This window comes from Vombatus ursinus, unplaced genomic scaffold (assembly GCF_900497805.2).
Source record: "Vombatus ursinus unplaced genomic scaffold, bare-nosed wombat genome assembly UNPS02000577.1, whole genome shotgun sequence".
NCBI lineage: Eukaryota > Metazoa > Chordata > Mammalia > Diprotodontia > Vombatidae > Vombatus > Vombatus ursinus.
Window position 1 is genome coordinate 25,151,937 of NW_020940355.1, and position 14,561 is coordinate 25,166,497.

Genomic DNA, 14,561 nt, shown 5'->3' on the forward strand with positions numbered 1-14,561 from the left:
ATGATGAAGAGACAGGTCTATGTCCATACCTACCTAAAAAACCCTAGACATTTATAATATGTAGGCATATTCCGTAGTTCATTACATCACTGCAGGAGTAGGGCCTTCCATTCCTGAAGAGATCACTTCTCAAGTAGCTATGGTCAAAAAAACTTCAGCAGTTGATGATCCTCTTGGAACTTCCCTTAGGCTGGTCCTCGAATGACAAAAAGAGATCACACGTTTCAAGATGTACTGAAGCTTTTTTGGGGGGTTAGTAGGATCTACCAGAGCTTTTGCTCCAACAGCATAAGCTTTAAGAACCCAGATTTACTGAAGTACGCTTTTAGCAAAGTATATACAGGAGCACAGAGTTAAATTCATCAAAAGTTATTTGATTTACTTTACACATGCAGAAAGAAATTCAGAAGGAAAAAATTAAATGTACTTTATATTGAAGACAGTTTCTTTATAGGTTCAATGAACTGTACCAGTCTATTAAAATACCAGAAACATCTAGGATTGTATTTTTGTAATTTAATTCACAGCCACAGTAGGTACATACAAAGAAAAGTGAAAACGTTCCCTATAATTGCTTAATACACCTTATAAGCCACATTTCTAAAGGATCAAACTTTTACTTCTAGTTATTACAGCTGTTTTCCTCCAAATACCAAATGAACAAATACAATGACATTTACCTGTTTCATACAATTAATAATGTATATATGGGCAACTGGGCTTTAAATCTATTTGTACTAGTTAAGACATGGATAATGTTCAGCACTTAAAAAAATGTCTGCAGCTTCTATTGGGGTTTTTGAAAATCTTGATAAATTGACTATAAGTAGAAGATTACTGAAATATTCTAAGTGAGTTTTCAGATGAAGTTAGGAAGACTAAAGGCCAGAGCTTACTCAGAATTAGTTTGTCATTTCTCTAGGTCACTGTGACCTTTTTCCTGTAATCTCTTAAGTCAGCACTGAATGTGGGACAACTGGTACAAATGATTATCCACAACTCTTACCATTCTGAAACTGATGCATTTACTTTGAATCCACAGAAACCCAGAGTGCCAAGCCAGCACTCATCTGGCTGAGGAGGTTGAGACAGTGCAAGAGATCAACGGTGTGGCAAAAAATGAAATGAACTGCTGAGGGAAAAAGGAACAGAGAACACGAGTAAAAGACAGCCAATAGCAGTAGTTTTTGCCTGCTGCCGTGTGGACTCTTCTGTGTTCTTTAGGAAGAGGGCAATTTTAAACAACACTGAAGAGAGTAAAGGTTACCAAGGAAGTCCCTACAGGTAAGAAGGTGCCACGTACTTGGCCACTGAGATTCAGTGAGCTATTAATTCATTAAGGTCTTCAGGGACTAGGCACACACACATAATTCAATTTTAGAGTAAAGTCAGAATGAGAAAGTGACACTGATGAGATGTTAGTCTTTTGTACTATGAAAAAGAAAAACCAGACAACAAAATGTTAATTATATTCATGGGTATTTTGGACTACAGACAATGATATGAAATATATTCAAAATGTGACAATTTTTATGCAGCCTACAATCTCTGCTAACACATACTTGAATTATGTTGTAGGGCCATCTGTATGAAATAAAGCTTACAAGTGCAGCTGGGTAGCTTAGGACGACTTAATCTTTTTAAGTGTCTAAATGTAACCTGCCCAATTTCACTTCTTCTCACGAAAGTTCTGCTACTTAGTTTTGTAAAGGAGACAATGAGAAATATATAGCAAACATACAGTTCATTTCATTTAAAGAGTACGCTCACTAAAAAGAGAATTCGTCCAACATTCTCTATCCAACACATGGCTAGAAAAAGTCTATTTTGAAAAGGTATTTTTACCATTTTGATGGGACTCAAACCAACAGAGATGACTAAGCAAACACTACTTGGGCATTTCAAAAGATTCCTTTTGTTTCAAAGGCTAACACATGCCAGGCTGTCACTAAGCTGCCAATCAGGAAAAAGCCCAACCATCCAAACGCTTGAACACTGAGTATTTGAACAACCTTTAAAGAGAAGGGTCTTGCCCCTTGGCCTTCACTTGACTGTTCTTTGATGTGCTTCTATGTTTTCAACATAGGAGAGGGAGAAGCCTGGAAACACGTGAGCTGCAAGTGCATCCTGCTTTTAAACTTGTTCAGGAGCTCTTCCAGTAACCTAAAAGGGAGGAAAGAGGCTTCAAAATCGGACAGGAGGGAGGCTGCTTAATAGCACAAGAAAACATTTCAATGAAACCAGCTGTACTGCTTTCGTTTGTGTTATTTTTTGGAAAGGTGAATGAAAAGTTTATTACAGACTGCTTAGTAATGCTAATGAAAACAATTCAACAGGGGCAAATCTATTGCTCCCAGATTGCTCCCTTCTAGAACCAGAGCTTTACCATTTTGTTCATTCTGCTCTCTGAAGACACATGAGGTGGGGGCAAAATGAATTAGAACAGAAAAACTACATGCTGGGAAAGAGAGATTTTAGTCCTACTTCTGTCAATAACTGCATAACTTTAGGCAAACCCTTTATGGTATGATAAGGAAGCAAACATTTATGTTTCTGTGGCTTTAGCTGTAGAAGTAACCTGGACAATCAAGAGATTCGGCTCTTCTAGGTTCTCTCCTGGGTCAGGAGAGTTCAAGTTCAGCTTGAGAGAATTAATATTATCTTAACAACATTTGTGAAGTTTTGTGGTGATTAAAACATCATCACAAAAAGAGCAAAAGCCTGTTCTTCTTCAATATCTTATTTTCTACTTATACTTTTCTTAAGTACGTATTTTTGGAGGATAAATATGACAGCATTCTGCTTCTGAAAAGAAGCAGTTATTTTAGAGGGCACAAAATATGCTATGATTTGCCACCTGTCTTTAATACTGACACTTACCTACATTTGACTATGCTGTTGACATTTGAATGAATTAAAAATAACCAATGTTCTTTTCTTTTCAATGTAAAGGATAATTTAAATTAATGATCTGCCCATAGAGTGACAAAATTCACAGAGCTTTATATTTCATTATGATGCTCCATTTTGCATTTATCTAGATGTAATATTCTTTTTTTTCTTTTTTTTTTAGGCAATTGGGGTTAAGTGACTTGCCCAGGGTCACACAGCTAGTAAGTGTCAAGTGTTTGGTCTGAGGCCGCATTTGCACTCAGGTCCTCCTGACTTCAGGGCTGGTGCTCTATCCACTGCACCACCTAGCTGCCCCTTAGATGTAATATTCTTAAAAACAGACTCAGATAATATAGTCTTATGGTATAAGCTTATAGATTTCCCAATACTGTCACTTAAAATAAGAAAATAGCTAATTTCAAAATCCTCCCCGCAAGCATAATAGAAAAGTTCTATTGTATTCTGTCATCTGATACATGCTTCATGTAAATTTAAGATGAAACACAATATTTAAAAATCTCATAATCAATAAGCATTTATTAAGTGCCTACCATATGACAGGCACTGTGCTAGCAAGTAATCTAGAAATTTTTCATTTCTATTTAATGACAACTGACAACTTGATATATAATATAGCAATTACTTATAGTAATATTACTTTCAACAGACAGAATGGGTCAGTAACATTTGGCAATTACATAATGTTCCACCACAATTCAAACCACTAATATAGGATTTGTCTGCACTAATAACCAGTGTAAGACTCAAAAGTCTTGGCTCCTGAGGACAGTTTTATTAAAACCAAAATAGAAAACTCACTTTTTATCTGCTCCACTTGAAAGTTGAGGCAGGGCTTCCAAAGCTTGTTTAAAACTAGATCTGCAGCATAAAAATTAACAATATTTAATCCAAAGCATTTTTACATTGCTTTGAACACACTAGAATAATGTATGTATATTTTCAGGAACATCTTGATAATATAAGAATTGCAAAGCTGTTGACATACAAATGGGAATATTACCAAAGTAAAACTGAGGCCAGATCACCCAGAATGAACACTAAGAACTGCTGATGCGTTGGAGAAGTAAGCTCAGAAAACCTGAATCAGGAAATGAAATCCAACTAGAAAAGATGTAAGGTAAAAGAGAATTAAAGAGAATATAACAGGAAGAAGAGAATAAAGGAAAAAGCTTTATTAGAGAGGAGGAAAAACTCAGGACAAATGGAAGCAAAAAGACAGAGATCTTGAGTGCCTATTAAAACCTAGAGCTTTACAAAAAATAGTTTACAATGAACAGAGAAATTGGGAGGTGGGAAACTAAAAGCTGAATTAGGGGAAAACCTTACTAGTGACAATTCAAATAGGCTAGATAAGTACCATTCAAATTTACAGGGCCTGATTTGCATTTTAGAATCTGAAAAGCTTATGTACAGGGCCACAAGCTGCCAATTCATTGAGAATTTGTGGAGGACTGAGGAGTCACGTGAACACTGGGCAAAAACCAAAATAATAAGCATGTTTGAAAAAGGTCCTTTATCAAAGTCCTTACTCCAGAGCCTCGTCACTGTGTGGGGGTGACCTTGGGTTATCAAAGACTATTGAGCTGGCAGAGTCATGATGGAAGATTAGAGGCAGCAACCCAACTGAATTCTCTCAACATTCTCCTCCAAACAACTTTAAAATAATGCTTCGACTAAAAATTTGGAGCAGCAGAGCCAACAAACGGTCAGAGTAAGACGTTTTTCTAGCCTAAGTCAACTGAGGAGGTCTTCAGAAGATGTCTGTGACACCAGAGTAGGAGCTGGCTTGAAGTGAGTGCAGCAGCAGCAGCAGCACCAGTGGTGGGCCTTGGAGATGGCTGCAACAGGGGCAGTAGCAACAGCAACTTTAAGAGGTCTCAGCCAAAGAGACAGTAAGGGGGTTAGACAACTGGTCAGAAAGAGATTACAGGGGACCCTTTGCTGGCACTGGGTGTAACTGACAATGACTGGCAACTCTATTGCCCATATGCAGTTCTGGGTTACAGTTCCAAGGTAGAGAAGAGCACTAGTGCTTGACGCTGCAAGGGGGCAGGGGCCCTTCCTAAGTAAAGACCTGAGTGCACCCAGAGAGCCAAATAGAGAGGGGGTGAGTAGCCTGACAGTAGGACATTGGTGGCATTGGCTTGAGGCTGATAGGAATGGGAAAGTGGGCAATGGGGAAAGGAGAACACAATTTGGATGATGATAGACAGGGGATAGGGACAGCTAGGTGGCGTAGTAGATAGAGCACCGGCCCTGAAGTCAGGAGGACCTGAGTTCAAATCCAGCCTCAGACCAAACACTTGACACTTAATAGCTGTGTGACCTTGGGCAAGTCACTTAACTCCGATTGCCTTAAAAACAAAACAAAACAAAAAAAACCAAAACACTGGGATGTAGTGGCAAAGAACTGGAAACGGAGGCAATGTCCATCACTGAACAAGTTGTGGTATATGAATGTAATGGAATACTATTGCGCTATAAGAAATGACGAACAAGTGGACTTCAGAAAAACTTGGAAAGACTTGTAGGGACTAATGCTGAGTGAAGCGAGCAGAACCAGGAGAACACTGTACACAGGGACAACAACATTGTGCAATGACCAGCTTTGATAGACTTAGCTCTTCTCAGCAGTACAATGATCTAAGACAACTCCAAAAGACTCATAATGGAAACTGCTGTCCACATCTAGAAAAAGAAGTAGGAAGTCTGAATGCAGATCTAAGAATATTATTTGCTCTCTTTTTTTTCTGTTTCTTCTTTCTCATGGTTTTTCCCATTGGGTCTAATTCTTCTTTACAACATGACTAATGTGAAAATAGGTTTAGTATGAATATGTATGTTGAGTCTATATCAATTCACTTGATGTCTTGGGGTGGTGGCAGAAGAGACATAGGGAGAAAATTTGGAACTCAAAATCTTATGGAAGTGAATGCTGAAAACTAAAAATAAATAAATAAATTTATTAAAGAAAAACAAAAAAAGACCTGAGCACAGACCAGGAGAGCAATGATCATATCTTTACCCTGATCACACCACCTTGGAAGCACTGAAAATTTGCAGACCCCAAGACAGCAGTGCAGAAAAAGGCTGAAGCTTGGGACAGTGCTTCCCCACCCGTAGGTGAGCAGAGTACAACTTTAACATAAAGCTCAAAGTCAAGAAATAGGCTAGAAAAACAAGAAAACAACAACAACAAAAAAAGAACCTGACCATAAAAAGCTACTACAGTGGCAGGAAAGACCGAGACATAAACTCAGAAGACGATAATAATGTAAAAACAGCTACAACCAAAGCTTCAAAGAAAAATGCTTTCCAGACACAGGTCCAATAAGAATTCCTGGAAGAGTTAAAGAGAAAATGAGTGGTAGAGGAGAAATTGGGAAAATAAATGAGAGTGATGAAAGAAAATTATGAAAAGAGAATTAACAGCTTGGTAAAAGAGGCACATAAAATACTAAAGAAAATAATAAAGACCAGAGTTGGCCAAATGGTCAAAGAGGTACAAAAATTTACCACAGAAAGAGAACTCTTTAAAATGCAGAGTAGGCCAAATGGAAAAGGAAGTACAATAATTAACTGAAGAAAAGAACTCCTTAAATAGCAAAACTGCCCAAATAGAATAAATGGTACAGAAGCTCACTGAGGAAAATAATTCCTTAAAATTTAGATTTGGGTAAGTGGAAGCTAACGACTCCATGAGAAATCAAGAAACAATTTTAACATTGTTAAAACATCTTTCAACAAGTTAAAAGAATGAAAAAAAAATAGAAGAGAATGTGAAATATTTCATCAGAAAAACAAATGACCCGGAAAACAGATCAAAGAGAGACAATTTAAGAATTATTGGACTACCTGAAAGCCATTAATAATAATAATAATAATAAAAATAATAAGAAGAAGAACTTGACACCATAGTTCAAGAAATTATAAAAGAAAACTGCCCTGATATCTTAGATCCAGAAGGTAAAATAGAAATTGAAAGAATCCACAAATCATTTCCTGGAAGAGATCCCAAAATAAAAACTCCCAGGAATATTACAACCATATTCCAGAGCTCCCAGGCCAAGGAGAAAATACTGTAAGCTGCCAGAAAGAAACAATTAAAATATTGTGGAGCCATAGTCACAATAACACAAGATTTAGCAGCTTTCCTGTTAAAGGAGCAGAGGGCTTGGAATATCACAGTCCGGACAGCAAAGAAGCTAGGATTACAACCAAAAATCACCTACCCAGCAAAACTGAGCATAATCCTTTAGAGGAAAAAACAGACATTTAATGAAACAGAGGACTTTCAAGGATTCCTGATTGAAAAGACCAGAGCTGAATAGAAAATCTGACATTCAAACACAGGATGCAAGAGAAGCATAAAACACTAAACATGAAATAGAAAACTTATGGGATGCAATATGGTTAAATTGTTTGTACTCATATAGGAAGATGATACATGTAACTCCTATAAACTTTATCATGATGAGGACAGTTAGAAAGAGTCTACATAGATAGAGGGCATGAACATGAGTTGATTATGTTGGGATGAGCTAAAAAAAAAAATAAAAGGGTGAGAAAGAGAGATCCATTGGGAGAAGGGCAATGAGACAGACAGAAGGGGGAAGATTTTCTTGCACAAAAGAAGCACATAAGGAAGAGCTTTTAAAGTGGAGGGGAAAACAGAACTTCACACATTTTGGAACTGGTCAAAGAGGGAAGACTACACACATACACACACACACACACACACACATACACACATGTATATATACTCACTCAGCTGGGTAGAGAAATCTATCTTACCCAAAAAGAAAATAGAAAGGGAAGAGAATAAGAGATGAGGAAAGGGGGGTGGGGTGTAGGATAACAAAAGGGAGGGTAGATTAAAGGAGGCAGTGATCAGAAGCAAAACAGACTTTTGAGGAGGACAGGATAAAAAGAGAGAAGAATAAACAGAAGAAAATGGAATGGAGGGAAATATACAGTAATCATAACTATCAATGGAAGCAGCTAGCAGAATGTATTAGAAACTAGAATCCAACAGTATGTTGTTTATAAGAGACACCTGAAATGGAAAGGCATACACAGAGTTAAAATAAGGGGCTGGAACAGAATCTACTATGTTTCAGCTTAAGTAAAAAAGGCAGGGGGTAGCTATCACGATCTCAAACAAAGCAATAGCAGAAATAAACTTAATTAAAAGAGAAAATCAGGGAAACTACATTTTGCTAAAAGGTACAACAGACAATGAAATAACATAAAAATTTTTATAATGAGTTTCTCTGATAAAGGTTCTATTTCTTAAATATATAGGGAACTAAGTATAAAAATAAGATCTAATTGATAAATGGTTAAAGGATTTGAACAGGCAGTTTTCAGAAGAAGAAATCAAAGCTATTACAGTCACGTGAAAAAGTGCTCTAAATCACTATTGATTACAGAAATGCAAATTAAAACAACTCCGAGGTACCACCTCACACCTATCGGATTGGCTAAGATGACAGAAAAGAAAAATGACAAATGTTGGAGGGGACGTAGAAAAATCGGGACACCAAAACACTGTTGGTAGAGTTGTGAACTGGTCCAACCATTCTGGAGAACAATTTGGAACTATACATACCATTTGGTCCATTAATACCCCTACTAAGTTTGCACCCCAAAGAGATCGAAGAAAAGGATCTATGTACAAAAATATGTATAGTACCTCTTTTTGTGGTAGCAAAGAACTGGAAATTGAAGTGATGCTCATCAATTGGGAAATGGATAAATAAGTTATGGCATATGATTATGATGGATTGCTATTGTACTATAAGAAATGACGAAGGAGATGGTTTCAGAAAAACATGGGAAAACCTATATGAACTGATACAAAGAAAAGTGAGCAGAACCAAGAGATCATTGTACACAGTAAAATCAATACCATAATGATGATCAACTGTGAAACATTCAGCTACTCTGATTGACACCACGATTCAAGACAATTCCAAAATACTCATGATTAAAAAATGTTATCCACCTACAGAGAGAGAACTGATGAACTCAGAGGTCCAATTGTAGTATAATTTTCTTACTTTCTGTATTTTTCTTTCTTTTTTTTGTGATATGGCTAATATGGAAATATGTTTTGCATATACAATTGATATATTGCTTGCCTTCTCAGTGGGGGGGAGGGGTGGAAGAGAGAGAGAAAATCTGAAAATTAAAATTTCTAATCCCCCCAACTAAAAACAAATAAATAATAAATTATCAAAACAACAAAACAAAACAAAACCCCAAAGTCTATTGAGCCAACTAAGCTCTGGCAGCACCCACTAAACCTCAACTTTAGCAACTGCTAAAAACTCTCTAGTCTGGGGTAGAGGGGTTCCAAGCTGGGGTGGTAACAGGAGAACCCATTGCAGCAAAATCACAGATTCTTGAAGTATTGAAGAAATACTGGATAACATGAAAAAAAATGAGCCAAAAAATGAGACCTTTAAATTTAACTTCTATTAACCTCTCTCAGCTTCAGTTTCCTCATCTCTAAAATGGAAATAAGACATGTAGCATTTACCTCCCAAAGGTATTATGAGGAAATTAGATAATGAATGTAAAATACTTTGTAAAACATGTTTTATATATTACATATTTTATGTATTTTATATATTTTTATATTCACAGATATATTTTATATTCTATATATTTATATATAAATACTATATTTTATATATTACATATACGTATGTATATAAATATATATGCATATGCATAATCATCATCATCATCATCATCTGTTCTCATCTTTTTCAATGAATTCAGATATAGTCCTGAGACAGGTCTTTATACTGCTAATATTCAATGCTCTACAGACTTTTGCACAGGTGACTAAGATAAATGCTTAATGTAGGTGAAGCATTAATCTTCCTGTTGGCTCACTAAAAACACCCTCAGTGTGACTCTAAAAACAGAAAAGATAGAAAGGATGATATATGGCATTTCATCCTGTTCCTACATAATTCTCCTCTCTTATAGTTGATCTCTATATTTTGAAATTATTGTTATAATTATTGTTACAAGTAGCAAAATACTAGGAGAAAGGAAAGCATTTTGAGAATAAAATTACTCTGTATAGTTTCCTAGAGAACAAGTTAGAACTCATCCCCTTTTGAACGAATAAAAAAGCAGGAGTGCTTATTAAGTGCCAGGCACTTAGTAAATGAGAGGTAGGGATAAATATAATTTATTTTCACCTACCTCAGAATGGCTTATTCAGGAGCCTTATCAATAAAGCCAGGGAAAAGTATTTTATACTACCGTTTCTTAAACTGAGGATGAGGATAAGGAAACCAAATCTTTTTAAAGGAACAGAACATTTCAAGGAGTCACTGGAGCTAAAGCTAAGAGAATCACTTGGTAGCAGTGGTGCCATCCTTATTAGCACAGCCACCTCACTAAGGAGTATTACCACGGCTCCCTTTTTTCTCCACTCTAAGGTGCACACTCTCCTATCCCTTTGTTTCCCTTATCACCAAGATTCCTTCTGTTTCCTGAACTCCTCTTCCCAATTAGTCTTTCTTTAAACGAAACAAAAGAAAAATTGGTGACTCTCCTCAGTGACACGGAAATTCTGTCACATGAACTTTTTTGCTTAAAGAGTAAGGCAGGACATGGACTCATACAGAGATGGAAGGGAAGTCAGAGGCCTCTAGTCCACCCTGCTCATTTTGTAGATGAGGAAACTGAGTCTGGGGACACTTGTTTAGGGCCATATGACTCCAGGGAAAATGAAGTTAAAAATGTTGAAGCCTTATCTTTTCTGTAGGCTCTGAGTGGATCAAGAGTCAGTGAGCCCTCCACCTAGGCTACATAACAAGTAATCTGCAGGGCTGCACATGCCTAGGGTGTCAAATTTCCATGAGTAACTTGAATGGTGAAAGATAAGCCCTGGGGTCATGACATCAGGCAGAGGTGATCAGGAGGGAGGAATTGAGGTGGGGAAATGACTGGCTCCTTCAAATATAGAATGAGAACTCAAAGTGGCCAGTAAAATGGAGAAGTGGTCAGGAAGACAAATGCAAAACACCCCGGAGAGTAAAAGCGAACACCAACACAGAGCAGGGTTGCCTGCTTAGGTGACAACACGGCAGGACCGAACCTGCGGGCCTGCTGGAGAACAAGCGCAGGAAGGTCTGCTGAAGGAGGCAGTGATGGAAGAGAGGCCACATGACGAACAAGCAGGACAATCAGGAGCAAAGTCAGAGCAGAGTTTGGCTCAGTACAAGGAAGAACTTCCTAATCAATAGAGCCATGTAAGAATAGCTAACTTTCCTTAAATGTACACAGGGTTTTGTAGGTACAAAGTGCTTTAACTGACATATTGTTACATTCCATGAGGTAGGTGGTTCAATCATTAGAATTCCAATTTTAGAGATGAAGAAACTTGTTCCACATCCCAAAGCTGGTACACGGCAGGGCTGGGATGTGTCTAGAGCTCCCCAGGATGCTCAGTGGAGGAAGGATGTCTTATCATTGTAGGTCTTCAAGAACAGTTGGACAATCACTCGTCCACAGACCCATAGAGAAGAGAGTTAGAGGTCTCAAAATTATATCACGGGTCCATTTTAGAAGTAAGGTAGAAGAAATTCCTGAGAGTTTTTGAATATCGGGAGAGATTATTTAGTGAGTCAGAAGAGCCATGATGTGAAAAAAGCATTATCCAAGGAGTCAGTATATGTAGGTTCCAGTCCAGGCTCTGATATTAACTAGTTATAATCTTGGGCAAATCACTTAATTGATTTTTCTAGGCCTCAGTTTCCTCTCCTGTAAAAAAAGGTTTCATTAGATTATCTTTAAGGTTCCTTCCTGCTTCATAATTTTAAGAATTTCTCTTTTTTCAGAAAACTTAAAAAAGCACAGATTTGCACATATTTGGGCCTGCATAAAGGCATATTTCTTTTGTGTCTATTCTGGATCAAATATGAATCAGATCATAAATCACAGGATCACAGAATTAGAGTTGGAAGCGACGTCAAAGGTCATCTTGTTTAATCTCTTCATCTTACTGACCAAGGAAACAGAGAAGTCTGGTGAAGCGTTCAGGTTAGATTTATCAGAGATTTGAGCTCAGGCTTTTCTTGTCTCTAGTACCTTACCCATTATTCCATACTGTCTCAACATTTTATAGATTAAGAATCTAAGACAGAGAGATGTTAAGTAATTTGCCCAGGGCCACAGGGAGTAAGCATCTGAAGCAGGATCTGAACTCAGGTCTTCCTGACTCCAGGTCCAGTATTCAATCCTACGATATCTATGATCACTGAAAATTCTTGCTGTTGAAAAGCTATTAAATGAAGCCTAATTGCTATGAAGTGAACAACATTTTTTTGGGGGGAGAAATTATAATCAAACAAAAATAAGAAAAAAATCAATAAAGGCCATAATCCTTTTGAGAATGCTACCCAGGGCACCTAATAGTTACAGGCATAAGTGTGAAAACTAGATGGTCAAATATGTGCAGTCACACCAAGTATCCATATACACATCAAGTAAATATTGGGTTTCTTTAGGCAGTATGGTATAAGGGAGAATGGTCTGAACTTCCAATTAAGAAACCTAAGTTCAAATCATTGGCACATCAGCTACATGACAACGATTAAATCACTGGGCTTCAGGTTGGTCATCTGTAAAATGAGCATATTATTTATATTACTAATCAAATAGGATGGTTGTGAAAATATAAAAATCACTTTGCAATTGTAAAGCCCTATATAAACATGAATTATTATAGATTTTCGTTGTAATATTATTGCTTTCTCTGTCATATCTTTCTTTTTATTTTTATCCCCATGGCTTAGTACAAAGCCTGACACATATTAAGTGCTTAACTAATACTTGTGATAACTTGACTCATTTACTCATTTGAGGAGAAATACTAAGAGTCAGAAATTTAGTTCAGGCAAGCAGATAAAATACAACATTGTAGAAAATTAATTTGGAAGATTAAAACATGTTTTTACATGCACAACAAAATATAACTATATAACAATTATCATGGCCTTATAATATTTCTTCATATAGTGGTTGTAAATGAATGAGCATATTACCTTTGAAAAACCTTAGAAGTTAAAAAAATTATATTAAGACTAGATGGGGGAAAACTAATTAACAAATTAAAAAATTATACAGAGCACAATTCTCTCAAGAGTGACAACCTGGGAACTTGGTAGTCACCTATAAGAAGAAAAATAGATTTGTAAGAAATTTATAACCAGGTGTGGCAGTGCAAGCCTTTAATCCTTGCTCCTGGGAGGCTGAGGCTGGAGGGATTTCTCAGGTTCAGGAGTTCTGAACTGTAGCAGAGCTAAAATTGACCTGGTGTCTGTACTAAATCTGGCATCCAAATGGTAAACCTTTGGGAGCAGGGGTGGAGGTACCTAAAGTGTGGTGAACCAGTCCATTAGTAGTGGGATTTGGTCCCTGAGTGGCCTCTGTACTTCGCCTGGACAATACAGGGAGACCTAGTCTCAAAATTTGAACAACAGCAATATATGAATAAGCTCTCAGGTTTATCAGGCTCATTAACAATCAAAAGGTAGTATTTCTGCTTTAGTTGCTCTATTAAAAAAAAAAAAGTTTAACGCAAGGTTCTGCTAAAACCAGTTCACTGTGGCCCACAAGAGCTGATTGTTAAATTTTCAGTGTGAACATTTATACTTCAGAAATTCTTTTTTTTTTTTTTTTTGATGAGGCAATCGGGGTTAAGTGACTTGCCCAAGGTCACACAGCTAGTACATGTCAAGTGTTTGATCTGAGGCCAGAATTGAACTCAGGTCCTCCTGACTTCAGGGCCGGTGCTCTCTCCACTGCGCCACCTAGCTGCCCCAGAAATTCTTAATGGTTAAAAATCAGGGCACGGCTTATTGTTTTGATGAATGTCTAGATTTAAGAAAGTGATGGAGAAAATAATAATTCAGATGAAACTTTTAAAAAAAGGTAGTATTTCACATGCAACAATGAAAAATAGGAAAATTTTAATCTATACAAAGAGGAAAATTTTATGACTGCTTAGCCCTAGGGTTTAGTTTATTTACAGACAAATTTACAGTAGAAAAGGCTGACTTCTACTTTAATAGGCTAAATATGAACATAATTTTCCACTACAAAGATTTTACAGACAAACCACAAGGCTCCTCCTTTCAGATGACAATATCTGCAACCCATGAAAAACCTTCTTTTCTAGGGTCTCTTATGAATAGAGTTTAGATTCATTTTCTATTTTCTCTTTTTCACAAAAGCTCTATAAAACAAAGAATGCTCTGCTACTTTGGCGGTGATCCTAGTGATCAGGTAGAGGATATTAAAAGAAAAAAAATTAAACTTTTCTCCCTCAATTTTTTGATAAAAAAAAAAAAAAAAGAATCTTTAACAGCTCCAGACCTGTAATTGAACAAAGCACCAGCTAAGAAAACATTCCAATGCATGGGAAGATTTGCTCTGGATGCTCAGCTATCTTTGGTGAGGACTTCAATTGGAGCAAAACAAATTTTATTATTAACATAACATTTCATTTTATTGATTTGGAACAACAAAATAGGGGATCTTACTTGCTTTCAGGTGTTAGGTAAACGGCCACAGTATCTCTTAGAGCACAGATTTCAAGCCTTGCCTAAGGACAAGAT

At 36.9% G+C, this 14,561-nt stretch overlaps 1 protein-coding gene across 3 annotated transcripts in view; it reads right to left on the bottom strand.

Annotated features, from left to right (window-relative positions):
• Nucleotides 1-496: 496 nt before the first annotated feature.
• The window catches only part of EXOC2 (exocyst complex component 2), a 231,880-nt gene continuing 217,815 nt past the window's right edge, over nucleotides 497-14,561 (bottom strand). For all 3 annotated transcript variants that reach the window (XM_027841894.1, XM_027841975.1, XM_027842046.1), the window contains 3 exons: nucleotides 14,487-14,548; nucleotides 3,712-3,771; nucleotides 497-2,163 (listed from right to left, as the gene is read on the bottom strand). In XM_027841894.1, coding sequence (XP_027697695.1) covers nucleotides 2,070-2,163; nucleotides 3,712-3,771; nucleotides 14,487-14,548 — 216 coding nt within the window. In that variant the 3' untranslated portion in view covers nucleotides 497-2,069. The remainder of the gene's footprint in view (nucleotides 2,164-3,711; nucleotides 3,772-14,486; nucleotides 14,549-14,561) is intronic.